Source organism: Dermatophagoides farinae, chromosome 6 (genome assembly GCF_024713945.1).
Source record: "Dermatophagoides farinae isolate YC_2012a chromosome 6, ASM2471394v1, whole genome shotgun sequence".
Classification (NCBI taxonomy): domain Eukaryota; kingdom Metazoa; phylum Arthropoda; class Arachnida; order Sarcoptiformes; family Pyroglyphidae; genus Dermatophagoides; species Dermatophagoides farinae.
The window spans coordinates 873,143-895,831 of record NC_134682.1 but is presented as its reverse complement, the minus strand read 5'-3'; the positions used below and the strand labels follow the sequence as shown (position 1 = coordinate 895,831).

The following is a 22,689-nucleotide window of genomic DNA, read 5'->3' as shown; positions in this document are numbered from 1 at the left end:
GCAATGAAAATAACAACAACACACGAACTACCGCCAAAAAAAAACATCAAATACACGTACACACACACACACAGAGACAAAATAATACCTCGAATCAGCTACATCCATTGGATCTCACTTTCTCTCAATTTTTCTTGCCGCTTCTTTGTGTAGCAAAAAAAAAAAAAAAAAAGTTTTTATATGGCCCGTAATTGATGTGTTTGTGTTGTGTTGTGTTGTATTGTGGTTGGTTGGTTGGTTTTTTTTAATATTCGGCTCATGGATAAGTTTGTTGTCGTTTGATGATTTGTTTCATTCATTCATTCATTTGTTGTATATATTTATCTTATGTGTATCCAATGTACGTGTGTGTGTGTGTGTATATATTGAAAATAAAAAAAACTAAATACAACTGATGATTTGTGTTGATCAAAAAATTCGACGACGACGACGGCAGCAACATTATCATTAAATCTTGTTTTTTTTTAATGAAAAGTTTTTTTTTGAATTCGAATGAATTTATTCATCATCATCATCAATACACAACAAGTATCGATTAAACAATCGAAATGATATCGATAGAATTTTGAGGGTATAGGAGAAAAAAAAATCCAAATTGATTCAATCTACATTTTAAATATCAAAACAAGTGCAATGTCATCAACATTATTAACTACTGAACCAGATAAATCTCGACAACAACAACAACAACAACAAATCCTGGTGTCTACAAAGGATTCTAATCCTAAAGCAACATTGTCAACAAATCATTTGATCAATATTGCAAAGACAACATTGGCTGCTGCTGCTATTGGGGCCAATAATCAACAACAACAGAATTTGGATACGAAAAACAATAAATGTGATACCTCAAACAATGAATTATCGAACAACCAGGAACAATCATCGAAAAAAAGAAAAAATGAAAAAATTTCCAAATCAAAATCATTGAATTCATCAACCAAAGATTCTATTATGTCAGAATGTAATATCGTATCATCCATTGTACCAGGACAAGGCGAAAATGGCACGTCGGATCTTCATCATCATCATCACCATCATCATCACCGTCGACATCATCAACACCATCATCATACAGTTGTACAGAAAACGGAAAAATTAATTATTGAAACTCGGAAATTGAGTGTTGTTGAATCGACGGTACAATGTACAACGACCACTACTTCCCCTAGCCATCATCATCATCATCATGGCCATCATCGACGTCATCATCATAAACAAAACCAGCATAATCGGCACAATCATTATCCTAGGAATAATCTTCGAAAAGGTCGCCACCACCGTCACCATCATAAAAATCATGGCCATCATCATCATCATCATCATCAAAAATCCAAATCTTTATCATCATTGAAAACAAATGTTTTAACAACAAAGACAAGTACATCATCATCATCTGATTTAAAATGCCACCATTATAAATCACTTTCGATGCCGATCTCACAAACATCAACAAATTCAGATTTATTAAGCAACAATGAAACCGGACAACAACAACAAATTCAGAGCTTAAAATTGTCATCATCTTCGTCGTCGAAAAAATCTCAAAAGAAAAAACATTCTAGTCAACAACAAAAACAAACTTTACAGAATTTGCAAACAATATCTGGTGATGAAATTTCTCGAAAAACAAAAGAGGCAGCAACAGAATTGGCCAATGAAACGACGATAAATAATCGCGAATCAAGCGGGTTTTTTGAACAGCCAACAACCAACTGTGATTCATTATCATCATCGTGTTCATCGTCATCAAATTCATCATCGAAACATTCCAATGGATCATCATCATCATCATCATCATCATCGACAACATCGTCGTCATCATCATCATCATGTTCTTCCGATAATTCAGACGAAGATGATAATGATACGAATTCTAAAGCAATAAAAGAAGCTCAACGTTCAGTGAAACTAAAACATTGTCATCATCATCATCATCATCAGAAGAAGAAGAAAAAGAAGACAAAATCATGTTCCGGTTCTAGATCATCAAAGTGTTCAAGAAATTCTTCACGATCAACATCATCATCTTCTGAATCATCTTCATTGGAAGAATCTGGTGATGATGATGATGATGAATCCAAATCATGTTCATCTTCAAACGGTTCATCATCATCGTCGTCCTCATCATCATCAACAACAACAACATCATCATCATCATTTACCTCTAGATCCGGTTCATCATGTAGTCAATCATCAGCTTTAAGCAATAATAAAGGTATCGAAGATGTATTGACGAAAATTTCCGTTGCAGGAATGACAATAGATAATGCGATATCTGAATCTTTGGTGGAACAACAGCAGCAGCAACAACAACAACAAACGGCAAGTAAAACGACAATGATTCAACAGCAACAGCATTCATCCATATTTTCCGTGGATACCATTTTGCAACAACAACAACAGCAGCAGCAACAACAACAACAATCATCGATGAAAACAACTACTACTGAATCGTCTTCAAGCTTTCAATTTCAACATTCGACAATGCAACAATTAGCACAGACTACTGAAACAACCAATGTCCAAAAATTGACAAAAGTAAATAGTACTTGCTCATTATCGAATCCAAATACACCGGATTGTTCTAATTCAATGATTGAATCACCAATGTCGGTGGATAGCCAAAAATATGGCATATCAACAACATCTACAACATCAACATCAACTACCACAACGACAACAACAACGTCTATGGTTAAAAAACGTGATCCAGCCGAAGAACGTCAAAGACTTCGAAGTTATCGTATTGCTCATCATCAACAATCACAGAATCGAATATTACCATCACAAAAATCATCAACATCAACTGTTTGTGCTGTTTCTTGTTCGATATCAACATTGACAACATCAACTGTTTCAAGTTCAACATCGGTGAATGCTGTTTCGAATATTAAAACATCATCATCTTTTTCTTCGTCGTCGTCGTCGTCATCATCTATTTCAACATCGACAACTACAAATTTAATTCAAAATACAAATAGTGCAATTTCAAAATCCATAAGTACCAATAATAAAACGACAATGATGGCAGCAGATAGTACCAGCAGTGAAACATCATCTACAACAATAATGACAACAAATAATAATAATAAAAAAGAACAAATTCAACGAACTATGGTCAATAAAATTGTTCAACAACAACAAACTGTTCATCAACAGCAAAATTTATCCAATTCGATAAAATCTTCGTCATCATCATCATCATCGAAATTATTATCTTCCGCGAATATTTTGTCATCATTAGCATCATCATCATCGACTTCGGCAACGGCATCAGTATCGACAATAGCCAATAATGCCAACAAATTTATTCAGGTTACATCACAAACTGCTGCAGCAGTAGCGGCTGGTAATAATTTTTTAAATCCATCATTTTTTCTTCCCGGAACTACGCCCACATTTTCAACTGGATTTCATTCAGCAGCAGCTAATTTTCCAGCATTTCATTCAGCATTTATGCCAACAATTTTTAATCCACAACTTTCGTTGAATAATATTCAATTACCAGTTACTGCTACTACTGCTAGTAATAATAATAATAAAACGATTAATCCAGCTAATACACAATTTATATCCAATAGACAGAATCCATTCTTTCCTTTACATGCTAATCAATCACATCATCATCAACAACAACAACAACAACAACAATCTCAATTGACTATATTTACATCACCACCATTATCAACCGGATCAGCTACAGCAGCAGCAGCATTATCACCATTTTCATTTCCTGCCGCAATGCAACATTCAACATTATTGTCAAATACTCCACAATTTTCACCATCATCATCAGCTACAACAGCGGTATCAGCAGCAACTGCAACAGCTCCATTATTAATGCCAAAATCTACATTGAATTTTCCATTTCCCGGTACTGATCCATCTTCAGCTGCTGCTGCTGCTGCTGCCGCTCATTCTTTAATGATGTTTGGCCTTACATCGGCAAAATCATCCGCTACTGGTAGTTTATTGTCCAATACGGCATCATCCAATGCAATGACATCAACAACAACAACAACAACATCGCCACCATTTATCTTACCTCGAATCGTTCAAACAACTTCCTCACAACATAATCTAACAACAGCTAATGCAGCAAATACGACTGTAATAGCAAAAAGTTTACCACAACAACATCATAACAAATCGAATAAGGATAAATTATTAAATATAAAACAAACGACCAATTCAATATCATCTTCTATACAGGATGTAACTAGAACAAATTTTGGAACCGGTCCTGCCATTACAATCTTACCGAATACCGTATCACCGAATCATCCACATCATCAGGCAGCACATCATTCTGCGACAAATCAACAACATTCACCATTATCGACAATAATATCACCACAAACATTGTTATTATTACAATCACCATTACAATCATCATCATCATCATCATTAACATCATCATCGGCACAAGTGGCAACAAATTCATTTTCCAATAATAATCAATTGGTTCATCATTATGTTCAACATTCTTCATCTGTTGCATCGATGATTACTTCAAATTCCACTACGAAATCATTAACAACAATTAAACCGTCAATAACAACAACAACAACAACAACGGCAACAATTAATATTGTTGGTTCGCAAGCAGCTAAAATGTCTCAGCCGTCATCATCAATTTTGACAACAACTAGCGCAACTAAAACTGCATCAGCATCCACAGCAGCTACTATTAAACCATTGACAGCTACTAATACAAATAGTTTAATTTTGGCACCAAATTCTGCTTTAAATCCACATTTGCCATATACTTTATTTTCACAACCATCACCAGGTTTGATGCAACCAATTTCTATTCAAGCACCACCACCGCCTGCTCCATCTTCAGTTTTTGGAACACCATTATTATTATCAGTAATTTCACCAACCGGTCGTAGCGGTCCACCGCCACATCATCATCCTCAGCCACATCAACAACAACAATTTCATCGTTCTAATCTTTCAAGTCCTGTGATAATAGCCAATGCTCCTACGACAACAACAACAACAACAACATCAACAACACCGATAACGTTGATTCAGAAGAATTCAGAATCAAAAAATCAAAATTCAATTAAATCACGGCAATCTGAATTGAAAAATATACAACCTAAAATTGAGAAATTAGCTCCTAAAACAGCTCAACTTTCTATTAAACTTCCAGAATCAAAGAAATCATTGTCATCATTATCATCATCATCATCTACCGAGTGCAATATACCGACAACAACATCGAATATAATTACCTCGAAAACATCAACACCGGTAACAGTAACTACCATAACGTCTCAACAATCTCAATCTTTGTCGTCGTCTTCTACGAATGAAATTTCCACAAATAAACCACAACAATCATCAACACAATTACAATCGGATATTCTGGTAATGAAATCACCACAATCAGATGAATTTGAAAGTCTAGTTCGTTCGGTGAAAGATACAATCGATTCTTTTAATGCTGCCAGTTCTGGTCTAAGTGATGTCGATGATAATGACAACAACAACAACAACAACAGTCAACAACAACAACAACAACATCATTCTCCAAAACAACAATTGAAGCAATCGAATAAACATACATCATTACCACCACCACCTGCACCGCCACCACCAGTGTTGAAGCAACATCAAACTGGTGATAATTTATTGAAATCATCTGCATTAGATCAACCGCTTGTGTTTCCGATTTCAACGAAACAATCACCAAAAACAAATGATGTAAAAAATATTCAAAAAGAAATGGATCGAAAACCATCGGCGGCACCATTACAATCAAAATCAATAGATGATGATGGTCATCAAGCATTGGTAATTGGCAATGATAAAACTATTTTGGATTTGGAAAAAAAGAAAAACAATCATAAAGAAATGACAGTCATTCATAATAATAATACTAATGTGAGTAAAAGTTCGAAAAAGAAAAAACATCGTAAAGAAAAATTACGATCATCCAAATCCATTTCATCTTCTGCAAATGATTATAAGAAACATAAATCGAAACAAAATAAAAAACGAAATTCATCATCATCAAGTAATAATAATGGTAAAAAAGGATTTTCCATCTTATCGACAGGCTTAGATGGTGGCAAAAATTCATCGACATCATCTTTGACCACAGCATCATTATTTGATCCGATTTTGATGAATAAAATTGACTCGATTATTCATTGGTTGAAATGTTTGCATTTAACGGGCACTAATGGCCCAACTATTGATCATCATGCATTGCATCCATTATTTCGACAATGTACATATACGAAATCATCAATAGGAAAGATAACTAAATCTAGTCGATTAATTGCTTCACATCATCAGCGACGATCCACGAATTTGACATTAAAAACGATTACAACGGCAACATCCAACATTGGTAAAGATAATAATATCATTATTATAAACAACGGGCTGAATAAAAATTCATCATCAGATGATAATCAACGATTATTACCATTAAAGAAACGACAACATCGTCCTGATGAACAAGAACCATCTTCATCATCATCATCATCATCACCAAATCAATTTTCATCAGCAACATCCGTATCTGGTGGTGGTGGCGGTGGCGGTAAACAGAAAAATAAATCTAAAAGTAAAACAGCAAATTCATCGACCTCTGTCGATTTAATTACGCCATCCCCTCCATCCACAACTGTTGTTAATACTTCAAGTAAAAGTGTAAAATCAGTTGGTTGTGGTCATCCTCGTCCCATTATTCCTGCTAAAATATTTCCATTGCTATCATCATCCATCATTAATAATAATAATAGTTATGGATCAAATATTCGAAAAATATCCAAAGAATCAGTGCCGCCATCGAACGTTCCAAATATGAACAAAGATAATGTAGCAGCCGAAAATGTTACTAATAGTAGTAGTAGTAGTAGTAGTTATAAAATAAATAAACAACGAGAATCAAAAACAACAACAACACAACCACCACTACGACAATCATCATTAGATTTGGAACTAAAATTATCGAAACAACATGCTATTCCAAATGATACAACCACAGTATTGGATAAACATGTTGGTTCAACAATTTCTAGCAGCAATCGTAGAAGTGGCACAATTACGACAATAATGAGCCAATCGAATTCGAGTCAAGCTAAACGGCAGCAAATACAATCATCAACAACATCAATAGTAGCAACAGCATCATCATCTTTGTCGTCGTCGTCGTCGTCGTCGTTGTCGACGGAACAAAAAACCGCCGAATCTATCGTTGATCTATTGTCGAATCAACAACAACAATCAATAGAAACCGGCCGGATTGTTGGTGTAGGTGTAACGAAACGAACAAAAATTCAATCAACAACCAGAAATAACACTGCCATTTATCGTGATTATATCGAACAGCAACCAGGTAAGGATTTTTTTTTGCCCGCCAAAAAAAATTTTTTTTTCTTTATTTTTGATTTCGGTTATTTTACTTTATCTTTTTTTTCAACTTATTTATTAGTATCATCAAGTGATAAAAATTATTTAGTTAATAATGAATGTGATTGCCAAAATGTCAATGATTTAAAATCATCATCGTTATCAAAAGTGACCAATGTTGATTTAGATGAAGCTGATGCTGATGACGAATTTGATGGTACCGATGACGAAAACGAGAATAAAACAACAACAATTACGAATGATGATAATGATAATCGATCAAATTGTGGTAATAAAAAGAAGAAAAAGTGTGAAACGAAACGTAAACAAGAATTACAAGCTAAAAGTGTCGACAAAAATTTATTGAAACACGAAATAAAAAATACAAATATTAACATTAAATCAAAGAATATTCAACATTTATTTTCAACAAAAGACGAAGATCTCAATAATTCTAGTGAAAATATGTCACGCCAATCTATTAATGCTGCTGGTGGTGGTGGTGGTGGTAATAATAATCGTACATCAAAATTAAGTAGCTCAGCTACCATCAATGAAACTAATACCGTAAAATCTAAAACCCAGATGAACAACAAAAAATCTGGTTTAGCTAATAATAATAAGAATAAAGAAATTGCTCAAACTGCGAATACCACCGTTGTTGTAGTTGATACTAAGAAAAATGATTCGAAAACTAATGAAGCTCAAAAAACAATCGCAAACAATAATAAAAAGAAACGAAGACGTGTTATCAACAAGACTGGATTTACAAAGCCAAGAAAACGTAACAAAACTGTTGTTAATACAAAAAACAAGAATCAAAATTCTATGAATCCAATAATGATGGCCGAAGTTAATGACAATGAAACTATGATGAAAAAAATTGTCAAATCAAAAAGTCAAACAACAAAAAATAAAATGAAAAAATCAAGTGAATCATCATTATCATCATCATCATCATCATCATCATGGTCATCATCTGAAAGTGATGCAAGTAAATCTAATAAAAAGAAATCCAATAAAAAAAATACAAAGCAGAAATCATCAAATTTTTCAGATTCCGATTCTACAAGTATACATTCATTTCCAACTGGACAATCGACCACTGCAACAACATCGTCGACATCAAGTCAAGAAGATGATGATCCAGATTATCCTATCTATATGGTTACTGCTCCATCAAATAAACAGAATAATAGACATAAAAAAGTTTATCCCATCAAATCGAATCCATTTATAAGGCCAATTCCATCGAAAAAATATTATCAAGCTGGACTTTATTCAGAAGAATTTATTCAATTACATTCTGATGAATATTTTGCTTCAAAAACTAATGATAATTCAACGACGACGAATAATGATAATGATAGATCTTTTTCGAATGTTCTAGTCAAAACTGATGATGATAAATCCAAGACAACAACATCAACTTCTGAAAGTGATGACAATAATAATAGAAATGATGCTCAAAAATCAATTGATAACAAAACATGGCCAAAGCCAATATTACCATTTCCTCCGATTTGCTTACCATCGTCATTTAATTCATCCAAAGATGGAGAAATCGATAGTACAAAATCTAAACAACATAACAATGATTCGATTCCTAGAAAATTTCTTCCACAAGATCCAAGTTTTCGACAAGATTTTCATCTCAGTTTCGATATCTGGTATCAATATAAATACAATCCATTTCCATTGTTGATGAGTTCTGCCAATTATCGTCGTGTACGTCAAAATGTTTTTGTCGATGTTAAACCTGTAGCCACTGATTCACAACAATCATGTAGTTGTACAATGCCAAGAAGCCCGAACGAATCAGCATGTGGTACCGATTGTATTAATCGTATGATGTATCAGGAATGTTGGCCACAAACTTGTCCAGCAAAAGATAAATGTTCAAATCAACGAATTCAACGTCATCATTGGAGTCCTGGATTAGAACGATTCATGACCAGGCATCGTGGTTGGGGGATTCGAACTACCGAAAAAATTCAAAAAGGTGAATTTATTCTCGAATATATTGGAGAAATAGTTAGCGATCGATTGTTTTTGAAACGTATGAATGAACGCTACAATAATGATCAACACCATTATTGTTTGAAAATTGAGCCTGGTGTTGTCATCGATGGTTATCGTGTTGGTAATGAAGGTCGTTTTGTCAATCATTCTTGTGAACCAAATTGCGAGATGCAAAAATGGGCCGTTAATGGATATTATCGAATCTGCATGTTTGCCTTACGAGATATTGAATCAATGGAAGAACTGTTTTATGATTATAATTTTCATAATTTCAACGTTGAAACCAAACAAATATGCCATTGTGGTTCATTGAAATGTCGTGGTTTCATCAATGGAAAGAATTCATTAAATCCAAAATTAACGGGGAACAGTAATGAAGCAGCAGGCTCGATTCAAATGGATGTCGATGTTGCTAGTGAAGAACCAACAATTTCAACGGAGGAAACAAAACCATTAATTGAATTTCCTTATGCATTTCTTAAACCATATTCTCGATTGCCTCCAAACGATCCTCTTGGACGAAGTTTTCTGTTTGTTCGTCGTGCAACCAAAAAGATCAAAGTGCCTGTCAGTATTGTGAAAAATGGTAAAAATCTTCGAAAACAGGACATCATTTCACAACAAGAGAATGTGGTCGAAATTTCTTATGATCCAATCATGTTGAAAAGAAAAATGGAACCACTTAGTTATACGAAAAAGCAAAAAATACTAAAGGATTTATTGTTTATGAGAAGAAATTTCGAAAAAACAAGACGATTCTATCTGGCATTGCAAAACTATTTAGATAATAATCAAGATAATGATCAAAAAAATCTATATCGAATCCGTTATACAAGTGATAATAATGGAAATGGTTCCGATTCTGAATCTTCAACTAGTCGTCTATTATCTAGTAATTGTTCTATTAAAACTCGTGGCATTTCACGTGTGGGCAATGATCCGAATACAAAAATTTTGAAACTTACACAGATTTACTCAAACATTTGCCGTGAAATTGGTTTGTTTATATTGAATAAAGTATACTCAACCATTTTCAAAGGTTATCATTATGATAAGAATGGTATTCCAAAAAATGGTGGTGAAGATTATGTCAATAATGACAATAATAATCATGGAGCTGTCAAACGAAAACGAAATAAAATTAATGAACATGAAAATGCTATTAATAATAGTTTGATCAGCTTCACTCCGCTTATTGATCAAATTAGGACTGGAAAATTGATACAGATCGACGCATTTGAACGGAATATTATTTCACATATAAAAGAACAGCTACAAGAATTTCGTTTGGATATTACCAATGGAAATAGTAAATTGAAGAAACTTAAATTAACTAAAAATGGATACAATACAGCCACTACGACAAATGGAAAAAGATCAAAATCACCATCGGAATCGACAAATACTTTAGACAATGATGATTTTACCTTTATTCGTATTAGCTGTGATGAAATTGATTCCATGGAAAGGGATGCATACAAATTGTTGTCGGATAAGCTGAAAGAAAAACATTCAATCATAAAGGACATTGTTGATACGGAAAATGATTCATCAGCAGCACTATGCAATGGTAGCAAGAATATTTTTGGTGAAAAATTCAAAGGAACTAAATTGACCGAAATGAATCGAAAAAGAATGAACAAATTCATTGGAGTATTGGAATCGAATGAACCGATTCGAATATCTGAACATTTTTCTCTTCCACGAATTGTAGAATCGTTTATTCCTAAAAAGTTAAAGAAAGAAAATGATGGAAATTCCGAAACCACTAGTGATTCATTAATTCAACAACATTTACAGATTAAAGAAAAGAATAATGAAGAAGTGATTCGTTGTATTTGTGGAATTCTCCGAGAAGAAGGTCAAATGATTCAATGTGACAAATGCGAGGTAAGATTTGTTATCTATGAATTTTTGTTTTGAATTAAAAACAATTGATTGTTTCAATCATAGATTTGGCAACATTTTGATTGTGTTCAACAATTTTCTGAAGTCAATCTCAATGAAAATGAATACGTTTGTGAAGTTTGTCAGCCTAGACCTGTGCCAAAGGTAAATTCATCAAATGATTTTTAATTTTTTAAAATTATTATTAATGTAAATGTTTATTTATAATCATCATAGGATATACCATTGCCTAATAATCTGCCAAATTTTGATATGCCATTTCCAATGAATTATTATCTAACATTGGAATCTCCAATCGAAAAGGGTCTTCGAATTCGACTTGGTGATTGTGTTTATATATACCGTCAATCACCGAATCCTGTGACATCGAAACAATTATCCGGAAAAAAGAATGCTGAACAACAAATAGATGGTGAACATTTTATTGAAACAATTAGAACAGCAGCTGATAATGCTATCAAAACACGATCACATCCATTCGAACGCCAACAATGTATCATTATTCGTGTTCAACATTTGGCCATCATTAAAAATACTGGACAACGAATTTTATTTGGCCATCATTATATTTGGCCTTCGGAAACTTATCATGAACCAACACGTAAATTCTATCCAAATGAATTGTTACGATCACCACTTTGTGAATGGGCAGCAATGGAAGAGGTGCGAAAAACCTGTATGGTTTTAGATCCATCCACCTATACAAAAGGTCGACCAATCGGATATGATCCAAAAGATGTATTCATTTGTGAAATGCGTGTTGATCGCGGTGCCAAATCATTTAGTCGAATCCCGAAATCGGCACATTTTCCAGTCAATATTAAGAGCTATGCATTTGAAATGTATCCTGAAAAATTGAAAATCAAAAGAACTTATTCTGTAAGCTATTAATGTATTTTTATCATCATTTCTTTTAATGATCAAATTGAATTTTTTACACAGCCACACCAAGTGCCAGAACCAGTTGCAAAGAAAACAAAATCTAATCGTAAAGATAACCACCATGGCAATAAGTTTGATGAAAATATTGATCAACAGGATGACAATACTCGATCATCTACAACTTCAGCTATTATTACAAAGGTTCCTGAAATTGACGAAAAGGTATGTAATATGGCATTTAATAATCTTGATCGAATGTTAATTTTGATTTTTTTTGTTCATTTCATATATAAAGACAAAAAAACACAAAATGATTCGATTATGGAAATTGACCAATAAACTGAATGAACAGGCATATTATCAGGAATTGTTAAAAGAACAACAGCAACAAAAACCAGAATCGGAATTGTAAACTGTGTGTGTGTTGTGTATGTAATGAACGATGAAATTTGCAAATCGACAATTGTAGATAATTACATTTCACATCATCATTATTCATTAATTTTTTTTTTGCCTCATATCGATTCGATTCTAATTATCAATTTTTTTTCTCTGTATACAAACGCATTTTCTCAATTCACTTCATCATCACATTATGTGTGTTCAAAACATCAATCATGTATGAATGAATCACACGCGCCATACACAATCGACCAGTATTTTTTTCATATATTTTATATTTATATATATTTTGTATATTTTATTTGGCATGTAAAAAAAACGATCTAAAATATTAAAAAGAAATTTATTTTTGGATTTTTTTTAAAAAAAATCAATGAAAATAATTTCATTTTTGTTACGAAATTTCCATCAATATTTTATATTTTTTTAGATTTTCTTCCACCTTTTTTTGGCTGAGTATTCGTTTGATTATTGAATGAAAATTTTCATAATAACATTGATCCGATGTTTTCATTGTTTGTTGCTTGATTGATTCCATTTGTTTAGCAAATCTTTCCTCATCGGCATTGAAATTTTCATTCAAATCATCTAATATTTTACGGTATTTTTTTCGTAAAATTTTCGCCATTAGTTTGGGATATTCACTTTCTTTATACTTTAAATCTTCAATTAATGTTTTTGCTGTTTCCAATATTTCTTCTTCGGTAGTTGTTTCTAATTTCAATTTATCCGAAACAAGCATTTGTTCGGGAACATTTTCACGTAAAAATTCATCACGATATTCGGAAGTAGCTTTCCAAGCTGATATTATTTGTTCTGATAATGTACGTATCAGCTGGTCATTATTATTATCCTGACATTTCGATGATGGTGTATTTTGTATTTTGTCGTTATAGAGGGAATTGTTGAATTTTTCAATATCCACATCACCATCATCATCGTCTTCAAATAAAAAATCAATATCGGAATTTTTCAGATCAACACTACAATCGGAATCTTGATTGGCCAAAAATTCTTCATACAATTGAAAAACTTTATCCATTTTGTTTTGGATAGCTATATATAGAATAGAATGATAGAAAATAGATGAATCAATGAAAAATACAATGCAATTATAGTATATAGAAATAGTTTAAATGTGATATATTTTTATATTTTAACAATTGAATATAAACCTACATGAACTTGATTGATTATTCATGATTGTTTCGAAATTCAAAATATTGAAAATAATAAACAAATCAAAAAGTTTAGACGCCAAATTCTCAGTGGATGAATGTGTGTGTGTGTGTGTGTGTGAACACAGATTATTTATTTTTGACCGTTGAGAAATATCAACAAAATCAAATGTAATGCCATCTGTTGCTTTTTGATGTAGTTTAAAAAAAAATTCAACATTTCAGAAAGTTATCAAATATCAAAGAAAATCTGGTATTTTATTTATATTAATAATTCAGAAAAAATAAGGATATTTAGAATAGAATGTAAATATCAAAATTATAAATGATTCAATTACTAGATAATTTACGAATCTCTTCCACTTCATGATCGGAACGAATATAGGAATTAATCTCTTCATCGGAGAAATCTTGATCTTCTATTTCTTCAAATGTTATTGGTTTATTGTTGTTCGATATTATTTCATTATTTTTTTGTTCATTAACCTGTTGATGATTACCATTGGTATTGAGTTGATTATATTCAGCAATGATCGATCGTTTCATGTAAACAATTTTTTCAATACGTAATGAAATAGTATTTTTGGTCAATTCTTCACTATTGGTAAGCAATGGACAGCAGTTGGCAAAATCTTTTAATACTTTAAAAAAGAATCGTACCTTTTTATCCAATACTATTCGGTTCGATATATTGAATTGATCACAAAATTTATTAACCGTAATCGATGACCGTTTTTGATCCACTGCTTTCCATGCATAGAACAATGCAACATAAATTATAGTGATAGGATTAAATCCTTGAATTAGGCAAGCTTCTTGCCACATCCATACTAATCCGGTTGCATAATCCGAAATGGCCATTTTTTCTTTATCGACAAAATCATGTTTAAACAGGTATAATGGTATTAGTGATTCGATTTTTTTGGCACTTTTTTCAAAAAGTTCTGGACGTTTTTTCTGTAAACTTAATAAAATTTTACCAACATGTTTGAAAACACTATCAGAATTTTTGAAAAATTCGTTCAATGTAATGTGATTACATTCCTGATTACAGATCACATATAGACAACATAAAGCTAAACTTTGTTTGAAGTTTGTTGAACGATTTTTAAATTCATTTTCTTTGCAAACATCACGAAATAAAGTTATGGCCATTTCTCGAATCGATTTAGAGATATTTAGATTTTTCGATAATGTAGATATAAGTTTAATGCCATATAATACTGGAGCGGTAGTTCGTTTTTGGTCCGATAATTTGATAATATTTTGTTGATGATATTGTTGTTGTTGTGAATACGAAATTTTTTCCCCATCTTTCGTTGTTTGTGGTTGAAACACCAAATTCGGTTCATCATTTACAACGTTACCACAATTTGTACAAACTGAAATGAAATCTTCAATGATAATATCTTGTGATTGACAATCTGGACATTGTTGTTGTTGTTGTTCTAGTTGAGACATTATTTTTTAATTTTTTAAGATATTGATGGCCACTCAAAATTGTGAGCACAAAAATATTTTGGTTTTTTTTCATTTCCATTTCTACCTACTTTTTCATATGCTGTGTAAATAGAGGTTTAGAATAAAAAAAATTCGAATACATTTTGGCGCAGGCTAATTTTCATATTGATCATCACACATATTATAATTAGATTTTTGTTTTGTTTTTGGAATTGGCATTTAAATTGAAAAAAAAATTCCTACTGCAAAAAAAATGGTACAATAACAATTTACAACATTCAATTAATTAGCAATATTAACACACAAATTAATTAATTGAATTTCGTAACACCAAAAAAAAAAAGAAAAACTATGGGCGGCCCCACATATCGATTCATGGCACCAAATTTTGATGATGATGGTGATGTTACAGAACACTATATAAAAAAAAATCGAATTTTGTTTTCAACCATTGAATCACCATTAATCAATACGTTAGATTCATAATATGTTTTGGTTCATCCGATTTCGTTTCGGCATACATTTCTTAGTGTTGTTTATTTATTTTTTTTTTCGTATTCTTCAAGATAGCTAGTTCCAGAAAATATTTTTTATATATAATGATGATGATGATCCATTCGATGCACGCATGTCCATGTACCAGAAATTGAATTGTATCACATTCATTCATCTTATATTGTTGCCGAAATAGAAATGAAAGATAATTTTCGGACATTTTTTTCAAGAACAAAATTTATTCTATATATACAAACTCTGGGTATATGTTTCAATTTTTTTTTCGGTAGAACCAGAATCACACACACACACACACACACATATAGGTATACATACAATGATGATGACGATGATCCAAACAGACCGGATTCTATATGATAATGGTCTAAATACAGTTTTTCAATTTAGCAATTTAGTAGAAAAAAATATGGAAAAAAATCGATATTCCAACACAGACACACAAATACGCCACCATCATTTGTGGGCAACCCATCCAGAATTAGCCAGAGGTTTGAATCTCTGTATATAATAATTATAAACAAACACACACACCGGTTCTATACAATCTCGAAAAAACCATTATTTTGCTATAGAGAATTTCCATTTTGTAGTTGTTTTTTTTCGATTTCCGTTATGACAATACACCGAAGGACTTTTTTCTGGAGCATGTCACAATTTGAAGCTACGTCGTTATATCATCATCATCATCATCATCACCATTTTTATATTGTTGTCGACATTATCGTCGTCATTGCCAGAAGAAGAAAAAGAATCAAGTTTCATTTCGTGTACGTAATGCTATTGGGAATTTCCTTTTTGGATCGACTCAATAGATCCAGATCTCTGTTTGTGCTATATGATCATTTTTTACATTCTTTTTTACTACTGCCGCTATATATGTCTTATTAAAAATATTCTTCTAACCTAGATCCTTTTTGGGTTTGCTGGCTTCATCATAATCGTAGGCGATTCCCTCACCATTTGATGATGATGATGTCGATGATTTTTTTTTTCATATTCTTCTTATTTAAGGTAACTATATTTGAGTGTCAAACTACAATTTCGAATCATCATCATCACTATTACTATTATAATGTTTATTGATGTTGTTTAACGTTTTTGTTGTTGTTGTTTTTTTTTCGTTAGATGACTACAACTTAACCTGTATATAATAACCAAGTTCTGAAGATAACCAATAATCATCATCATCATCATCAGCATCATCAGCATCAAACGAAATTAAAATTAAAAGAAAAAATTTATTTGTTTTGTTGTGGTTGTTGTTTTGTTTTTTGTTTTTTCGTTCATCCATTTATTTTGTGTCTCTGTTTGTGTCATTTGTGTTTATGATTTTTTTTGTTGTGTTTGTGTGTTCTAATTCTTAAATCACATTTTTCTTCTTCTTTCTGCTGCTGCTGCTGCTACTGATAATTATCGTCATCATCATCTTAAAATAATTTTCAACTCACAAACAAATATCATCATCTACATCGCACGCACACAGACACACACCTACACACAAAAACCGAAGAATTTTCATCGCATTTGAATCACATCATCATCATCATCATCATCATCATCATCGTATCATTGTTGATTTTTTATTTTAGTACCAACTTTTTTTTATTATTATTTTTCCTGTGATTCTGTTTGTGTTTGTGGTTGTGTGTATGTAGCCTGAAAAAATTTCTAGTCTTATATTGAATGGAATAATAATAACGATCTGAAAAGTTTTCAATTTTAATTTGTTAATTCATTTCATCATTTTAAATTTTATTCGGTATGTTTTTGTTTTTGTTTTTGTTTTGTTTTGTTTTGCATAAAAATTATTTTTTTCCATTCTTTATTATTCCAGAAAGAAATAACATTCAATTATTTGAATAATGTGAATCAATGAATAAAAGACATTATTCGTCATCATCATCACCATTATCATCATTCATTGAATTAGTTTTTTTTGGTTTGACAACACAGAATAATAGAATTGGATCTGGTTTTTTTCACATAAACACAAATATTCCTATTTTGAATCATCATTCCTATTATTGAAACAGCCACACACACACACATACAGTCATATACATATTTCATCTGAATAATAGAAACAAAAACGTCACACAGAATCCAAAAATGCCTCCATATCAATTGCTGAATCCACATTTTTCCAATGAATTGTTATTCAAACGGTTGTTATCACGCCAAATACGATCATCTGTCCATCATAATGATAATGTAGCTAAAGCTGCAAATAATGGTGGCGAACTTGAATTCGTTCCAGGCATCGAATTCCATAAGCCTACCGTTGAATTGGCTCGACAATTAGGTGACATTAACGGTACGACTGGTGGTGGTGGTGGTGCCGAATCATATTCTCGTGGCCAGGATGAAACAGTCAATGATTTTACTACAACCGTACGTAGTGTAATCAATTCAACCATCAAAAATATGGCTAAAGGCACAAAAGTTGAATCAATGAAAGAATCGACCAGCTTTTTTGATGAAGTGGAAAAACCAGTGGAAAATATGGTGAAAACTGTGGCCAAAAAAACAAGCCTTCCATTCTGGGTTGTATTTTTAATCTTTCTAGTAATAATGGGCATTTTAGCCATGGTTTTCTTTTGCTGTCTACAAAGATGGTGGCGAAAATTTCGTGGAAAAGAAGCAAAAGGTGGATTTATGGGCGGTAAAGTTGATTTGAAATCTGTTCAATTACTTGGTCAAACATATAAAGAAAAAGTTCAACCTGAAATGGAAGAATTGACTAAAGATATGGAACAAAATGAAGCTGGTAAAGATGATGCTAAAGAAGAGGTCAAATTAGGTCGATTACAATTCAAAATTGATTATGATTTCAATCAATCTAATGTAAGTAAATTTATTCATTCATTCATTCAAATGTTGATATAAATAGTCATATAATCTGTCATTTCATTTCATTTTAGTTGGCAGTTACCGTTTTACAGGCTGAAGAATTACCTGGTCTTGACATGTCTGGAACCAGTGATCCATATGTTAAGGTATATATGCCATTTCTTTACGTCATCAAATGAATTGGATCGTATCTAATCTCATCATCTCTAATATCTTTTGATATATTCTAGGTCTATCTACTTCCAGATAAGAAAAAGAAATTTGAAACAAAAGTACATCGTAAAACATTGAATCCAGTATTCAATGAAACATTTAATTTTAAAGTTCCATATGCTGAAATAACAACAAAAACATTGGTTTTTGCAGTATACGATTTTGACAGGTTTGATATTTTCTTTTTTTATTTTATTCATGAAAAAAAATAATTTATATTCTTTGATTCTCTATCAATAGATTCTCGAAACATGATCAAATTGGTGAAGTTAAAATTCCATTGAATCAAATTGATTTGGCACAGACTATTGAAGAATGGCGTGATTTAACCAGTGTTGAAGACGCACAAGGACAGGTTAGTCTGACAATATTCTAATAACATTTATTTCATTTGATCATGATCAATCATGATCAATCATTCATTTTTTTTATATTAATTATTATGATATATGATGAGGATTTCAATTTGGAGCAAACAAAAAAGAGAAGCATAGGTTTAAGGATCAATAGGTCAAATTCATTGTAAAAAAAAACAATGATCAAATATCACTTCATTCCAGTTGCTTTTTTTTTGTTGAAAAGTTGAAATTTTTAAATGCATGCCCATTTGATACAATTGGCTTGAATCTAATATATTGCTGCTGTTGCTGCTCAAGTACAAGAAAAAAAAATAATCAATCGCTTTTTTCCATTATTATTTAAATCATTCAATCATTCGATCAATCAATTGATCGAAATAACAAAAAAAAAATTTCATTTTTGCATGTTTGATTTTCCTATGAAAAGACTATAAATACTAAACATTTTTTCTTGTTTTGTTTTTGTTTGGCAATTTAAATTGTTATCAAAATCAAAATCAAAAAAAAAAAAAATAAATAAATAAATAACCATCGTATATCATCATTTTCACCACTATCACCATTTCATGGACAATTCATAATTTGGATTTGAAACATAAAAAAAAACAAACAAAATTTTGATGGATCATTATCGATTGCCCAAAAAAAAAACTAAATAATCGATTCATTTGAATATAAAATTTCGATCAAAAAAAAAATTTTTTTTTATATTTATAATTGATGATCAATATTGTGATTCATAAACAAATCGATCGATGGATCTCATTGATGTAAGTATTGAATGATGAAATGCAAAAAAAAAATGCTTGTTTTTTTTTATTTTGTCAAATTTTTTTTTTGTTCTACTACTCATTATTATCTCTGTAAATATATGAAACGAAAACGAAGCAAATATGAAAATTATCATTTTTTTTTATTATTATTATGAAAGACAATCACCCAATGATTCTGCACCATATGCACAACAATAACTAGATAATGATGATGATGATGATGATCTATAACATACGAAATAGGGCAAAAAAAAAATTTCAGTCAATGATAATATACTTTACCTGTTTTTTTTTTGGCCGTCTAATCGAATTCGATTCGATTGATATGTGAATAGATTCGATTATTTATTCTTCATTTTTTTAGGTCATTTAAAATTGAGCAATACTTTCCAGTTTGGTTTTAAATTATTCATAAGTATATTCTGGGGATTCCATGATTTTTTTTTTGTTTTTTTTCCTTCGTTTTTAACATTTTTTTTCAACATTCTTACCGATATATTGATTGATGTTATTTTTATTTTTATTTTTTCAAATAAAAAACCAAAAAAAAAATTTTTTTAAACAGGAAAACAAGTTGGGAGATATTTGTTTTTCATTACGTTATGTACCGACTGCTGGTAAGCTCACTGTCGTTGTCCTTGAAGCCAAAAATCTTAAAAAAATGGATGTCGGTGGCCTCAGTGATCCATACGTAAAAATTGCCTTGATGCAAAATGGTAAATATTAACAACTAATATGAATTGGATGGTTTGTCATTATTTCATTTTTTTTCCAACAAAAAAAAAACAGGAAAACGATTGAAAAAGAAGAAAACATCAATCAAGAAATGTACATTGAATCCATATTATAATGAATCATTTACATTTGAAATTCCATTTGAGCAAATACAAAAAGTGCAGTTGGTTGTTACTGTTGTTGATTATGATCGTATCGGTACATCTGAACCAATTGGAAAGGTATTTAAATGAATCATTGATGAATTTAGCTAATTCAAATTGAATTGAATTCAGGTTGTACTTGGCTGCAATGCATCTGGTACGGAATTAAGACATTGGATGGATATGCTTGCATCACCACGAAGACCAATAGCTCAATGGCATTCATTGAAAGATCCTGATGATGGTGGTGGTAAAGATAATTGAGAAGAATTTGATACAATGATTATTTGCAAAATGAAAATCATGAATTATTTTCATTCATCATCATCATCATCATTGTCAACATTTCGATCATTATCTGTTTGATTTGAAAAACAAACTATAACTGTGACCACCGTTATTGAATCGCGTTCGCTTATCATCATTATCATTATTTGGAAAAAAAAGAAAAAAAAATTGTGCTGAAAAAATTCTTGATTTGCATTATAATCATAATCATATTTCATCATCATCATCATCGTCATTCATTTCATTTTCATTCAACTGAAAAACACACACACATACACAACGAAACGATCCTATTGCTCCATGACATAAAAAAAAATTCAATATCATTACTACATTTCATTGAAAAGGAGAAAATTGAAATGAAAACCATATATGATAGGTTGTCAACATAATTTCGTCAATAGAAATAAGAAAGAAAGAAAATTTACAAACAAATTCTATTTGCCGATTCTTTATTTTTTTGGTTCTCGGTAAATAGAAAATTGATATTTATTCTTCCTGCTTTCCACTAATTTTTATCATCATCATCATCATTTGACCAATTATGATTATTATTCACTTGATATGAATGCTACAATTGATTTAGAAACGAACAAGAAAAAAAAACTAAACTAAACTAAACTAATTTTTGGGATATTTTTTTTAGACTTAGACATTCAGTCTGTTTTTATTATTCATGAAAAACGATTGTTACATTGATTGATGTGATGTGTCTAGCTCATGATATTGTTTTTTTATGTGTGTGTGTTTGCAATGAGAAGATACATTTTTATATAATTGGTAATGTATGTTCACCACAATATCAGTGTGTTGATTTTTTTTTTGCTTTTTGTTGTTGTTAGATTTGTCACATCATTATCCAATTACACCATTACTACATGCAAAAACCATTATGTACCAGAATTATAATTGCACTCACACACACCAACACACACACACACACACACACACACACACCTAACCTAACCTGACAAACGAAAATATTCACACAAATTAATTAATTTGGTTATTTATTTTATGGAATTGAATCGAGAAAAAAAAATATTATCATCACTATTAATGCAAATACCACTACTATTTGATTTGATTGATACCCGTGAATCAAAGTGTGCCATATACAGAATCATCATCATTGTCGTTTATCCTTGTTTTGATTAGTTTTCCATCTCTATTTCATTTGGATTCAGAATATTGTATATCAACAGAATCCAAAGAAAAAAACAGAATCGAAATTTATCGTACATTATACTCTACATTAGGCTATTTCTGTGCGTTTTTTTTTTTAATTTTTTTTTGTTTTCGTTTTTGTTTTTTTTTTTTTCTTTAAAGTTTAAAATAATCATCAGATTGAATTCCTAAGCTTCTACTACTACTAAAAATTGAAATTTCATTTTCAAATCAACTGATTAATCGATTATCGATCACCAATTAATTATGATTGAACAGTAATATTGTAACTAAACACACACACACACAGACACATACAAAAAAAAACATTTTGATTTGACAAACATATTTGAAAAATTGTTTTATTTTTTAAAATTTTAAAAACTTTTATCCATTCCCGGTTAATTTATCTATT

The 22,689-nt window shown here is 31.1% G+C and overlaps 4 protein-coding genes across 7 annotated transcripts; 2 read left to right on the top strand and 2 right to left on the bottom strand.

The window, feature by feature from the left end:
• Positions 1–334: 334 nt before the first annotated feature.
• Positions 335–12,988, top strand: ash1 (histone-lysine N-methyltransferase ash1). Its single transcript, XM_047057295.2, has 6 exons — positions 335–7,363; positions 7,460–11,289; positions 11,353–11,451; positions 11,524–12,186; positions 12,250–12,411; positions 12,485–12,988. The coding sequence occupies exons 1-6, from the start codon at positions 634–636 to the stop codon at positions 12,599–12,601; spliced, it is 11,601 nt and encodes a 3,866-aa protein (XP_046913251.2). The 5' UTR covers positions 335–633; the 3' UTR covers positions 12,602–12,988.
• Positions 12,916–13,880, bottom strand: LOC124493579 (uncharacterized). The gene is made up of 2 exons (XM_047056677.2): positions 13,771–13,880; positions 12,916–13,647 (listed from the first exon to the last, which is right to left on the bottom strand). Exons 1-2 carry the CDS (start codon positions 13,790–13,792, stop codon positions 12,986–12,988), a joined length of 684 nt encoding a protein of 227 aa, XP_046912633.2. The 5' UTR covers positions 13,793–13,880; the 3' UTR covers positions 12,916–12,985.
• A 123-nt stretch (positions 13,881–14,003) lies between these two features.
• Positions 14,004–15,673, bottom strand: LOC124494148 (transcription factor IIIB 50 kDa subunit). Its single transcript, XM_047057308.2, has one exon. The coding sequence runs from the start codon at positions 15,228–15,230 to the stop codon at positions 14,100–14,102; it is 1,131 nt and encodes a 376-aa protein (XP_046913264.2). The 5' UTR covers positions 15,231–15,673; the 3' UTR covers positions 14,004–14,099.
• A 530-nt stretch (positions 15,674–16,203) lies between these two features.
• LOC124494144 (synaptotagmin-1) lies at positions 16,204–21,524 on the top strand. Of its 4 annotated transcripts, none has more exons than XM_075731649.1 (9): positions 16,204–16,513; positions 16,654–17,505; positions 17,581–18,590; positions 18,668–18,742; positions 18,827–18,978; positions 19,050–19,164; positions 20,507–20,657; positions 20,731–20,897; positions 20,952–21,524. In XM_075731649.1, exons 3-9 carry the CDS (start codon positions 17,856–17,858, stop codon positions 21,081–21,083), a joined length of 1,527 nt encoding a protein of 508 aa, XP_075587764.1. In that variant the 5' UTR covers positions 16,204–16,513; positions 16,654–17,505; positions 17,581–17,855; the 3' UTR covers positions 21,084–21,524. The 4 variants fall into 4 exon arrangements, with proteins under 4 accessions (XP_075587764.1, XP_075587766.1, XP_075587767.1 ...); XM_075731651.1 differs by lacking the exon at positions 16,204–16,513 and having other exon boundaries at positions 16,650–16,757; positions 16,872–17,505; positions 20,516–20,657; XM_075731652.1 differs by lacking the exon at positions 16,204–16,513 and having other exon boundaries at positions 16,772–17,505; positions 17,585–18,590; positions 20,516–20,657.
• Positions 21,525–22,689: the final 1,165 nt, after the last annotated feature.

Bases quoted from the DNA above. Each gene is read 5' to 3' on its own strand.
- LOC124494144 (XM_075731649.1), top strand. From the start codon at position 17,856: ATGCCTCCATATCAATTGCTGAATCCACATTTTTCCAATGAATTGTTA. The intron at 18,591-18,667 runs GTAAGTAAATTT...ATTTCATTTTAG, and splicing joins ATGATTTCAATCAATCTAAT to TTGGCAGTTACCGTTTTACA. The intron at 20,898-20,951 runs GTATTTAAATGA...AATTGAATTCAG, and splicing joins CATCTGAACCAATTGGAAAG to GTTGTACTTGGCTGCAATGC.
- LOC124494148 (XM_047057308.2), bottom strand. From the start codon at position 15,230: ATGTCTCAACTAGAACAACAACAACAACAATGTCCAGATTGTCAATCA.
- ash1 (XM_047057295.2), top strand. From the start codon at position 634: ATGTCATCAACATTATTAACTACTGAACCAGATAAATCTCGACAACAA. The intron at 11,290-11,352 runs GTAAGATTTGTT...TTTCAATCATAG, and splicing joins TTCAATGTGACAAATGCGAG to ATTTGGCAACATTTTGATTG. The intron at 11,452-11,523 runs GTAAATTCATCA...TAATCATCATAG, and splicing joins AGCCTAGACCTGTGCCAAAG to GATATACCATTGCCTAATAA.
- LOC124493579 (XM_047056677.2), bottom strand. From the start codon at position 13,792: ATGAATAATCAATCAAGTTCAT. The intron at 13,648-13,770 runs GTAGGTTTATAT...TTCTATATATAG, and splicing joins GAATAATCAATCAAGTTCAT to CTATCCAAAACAAAATGGAT.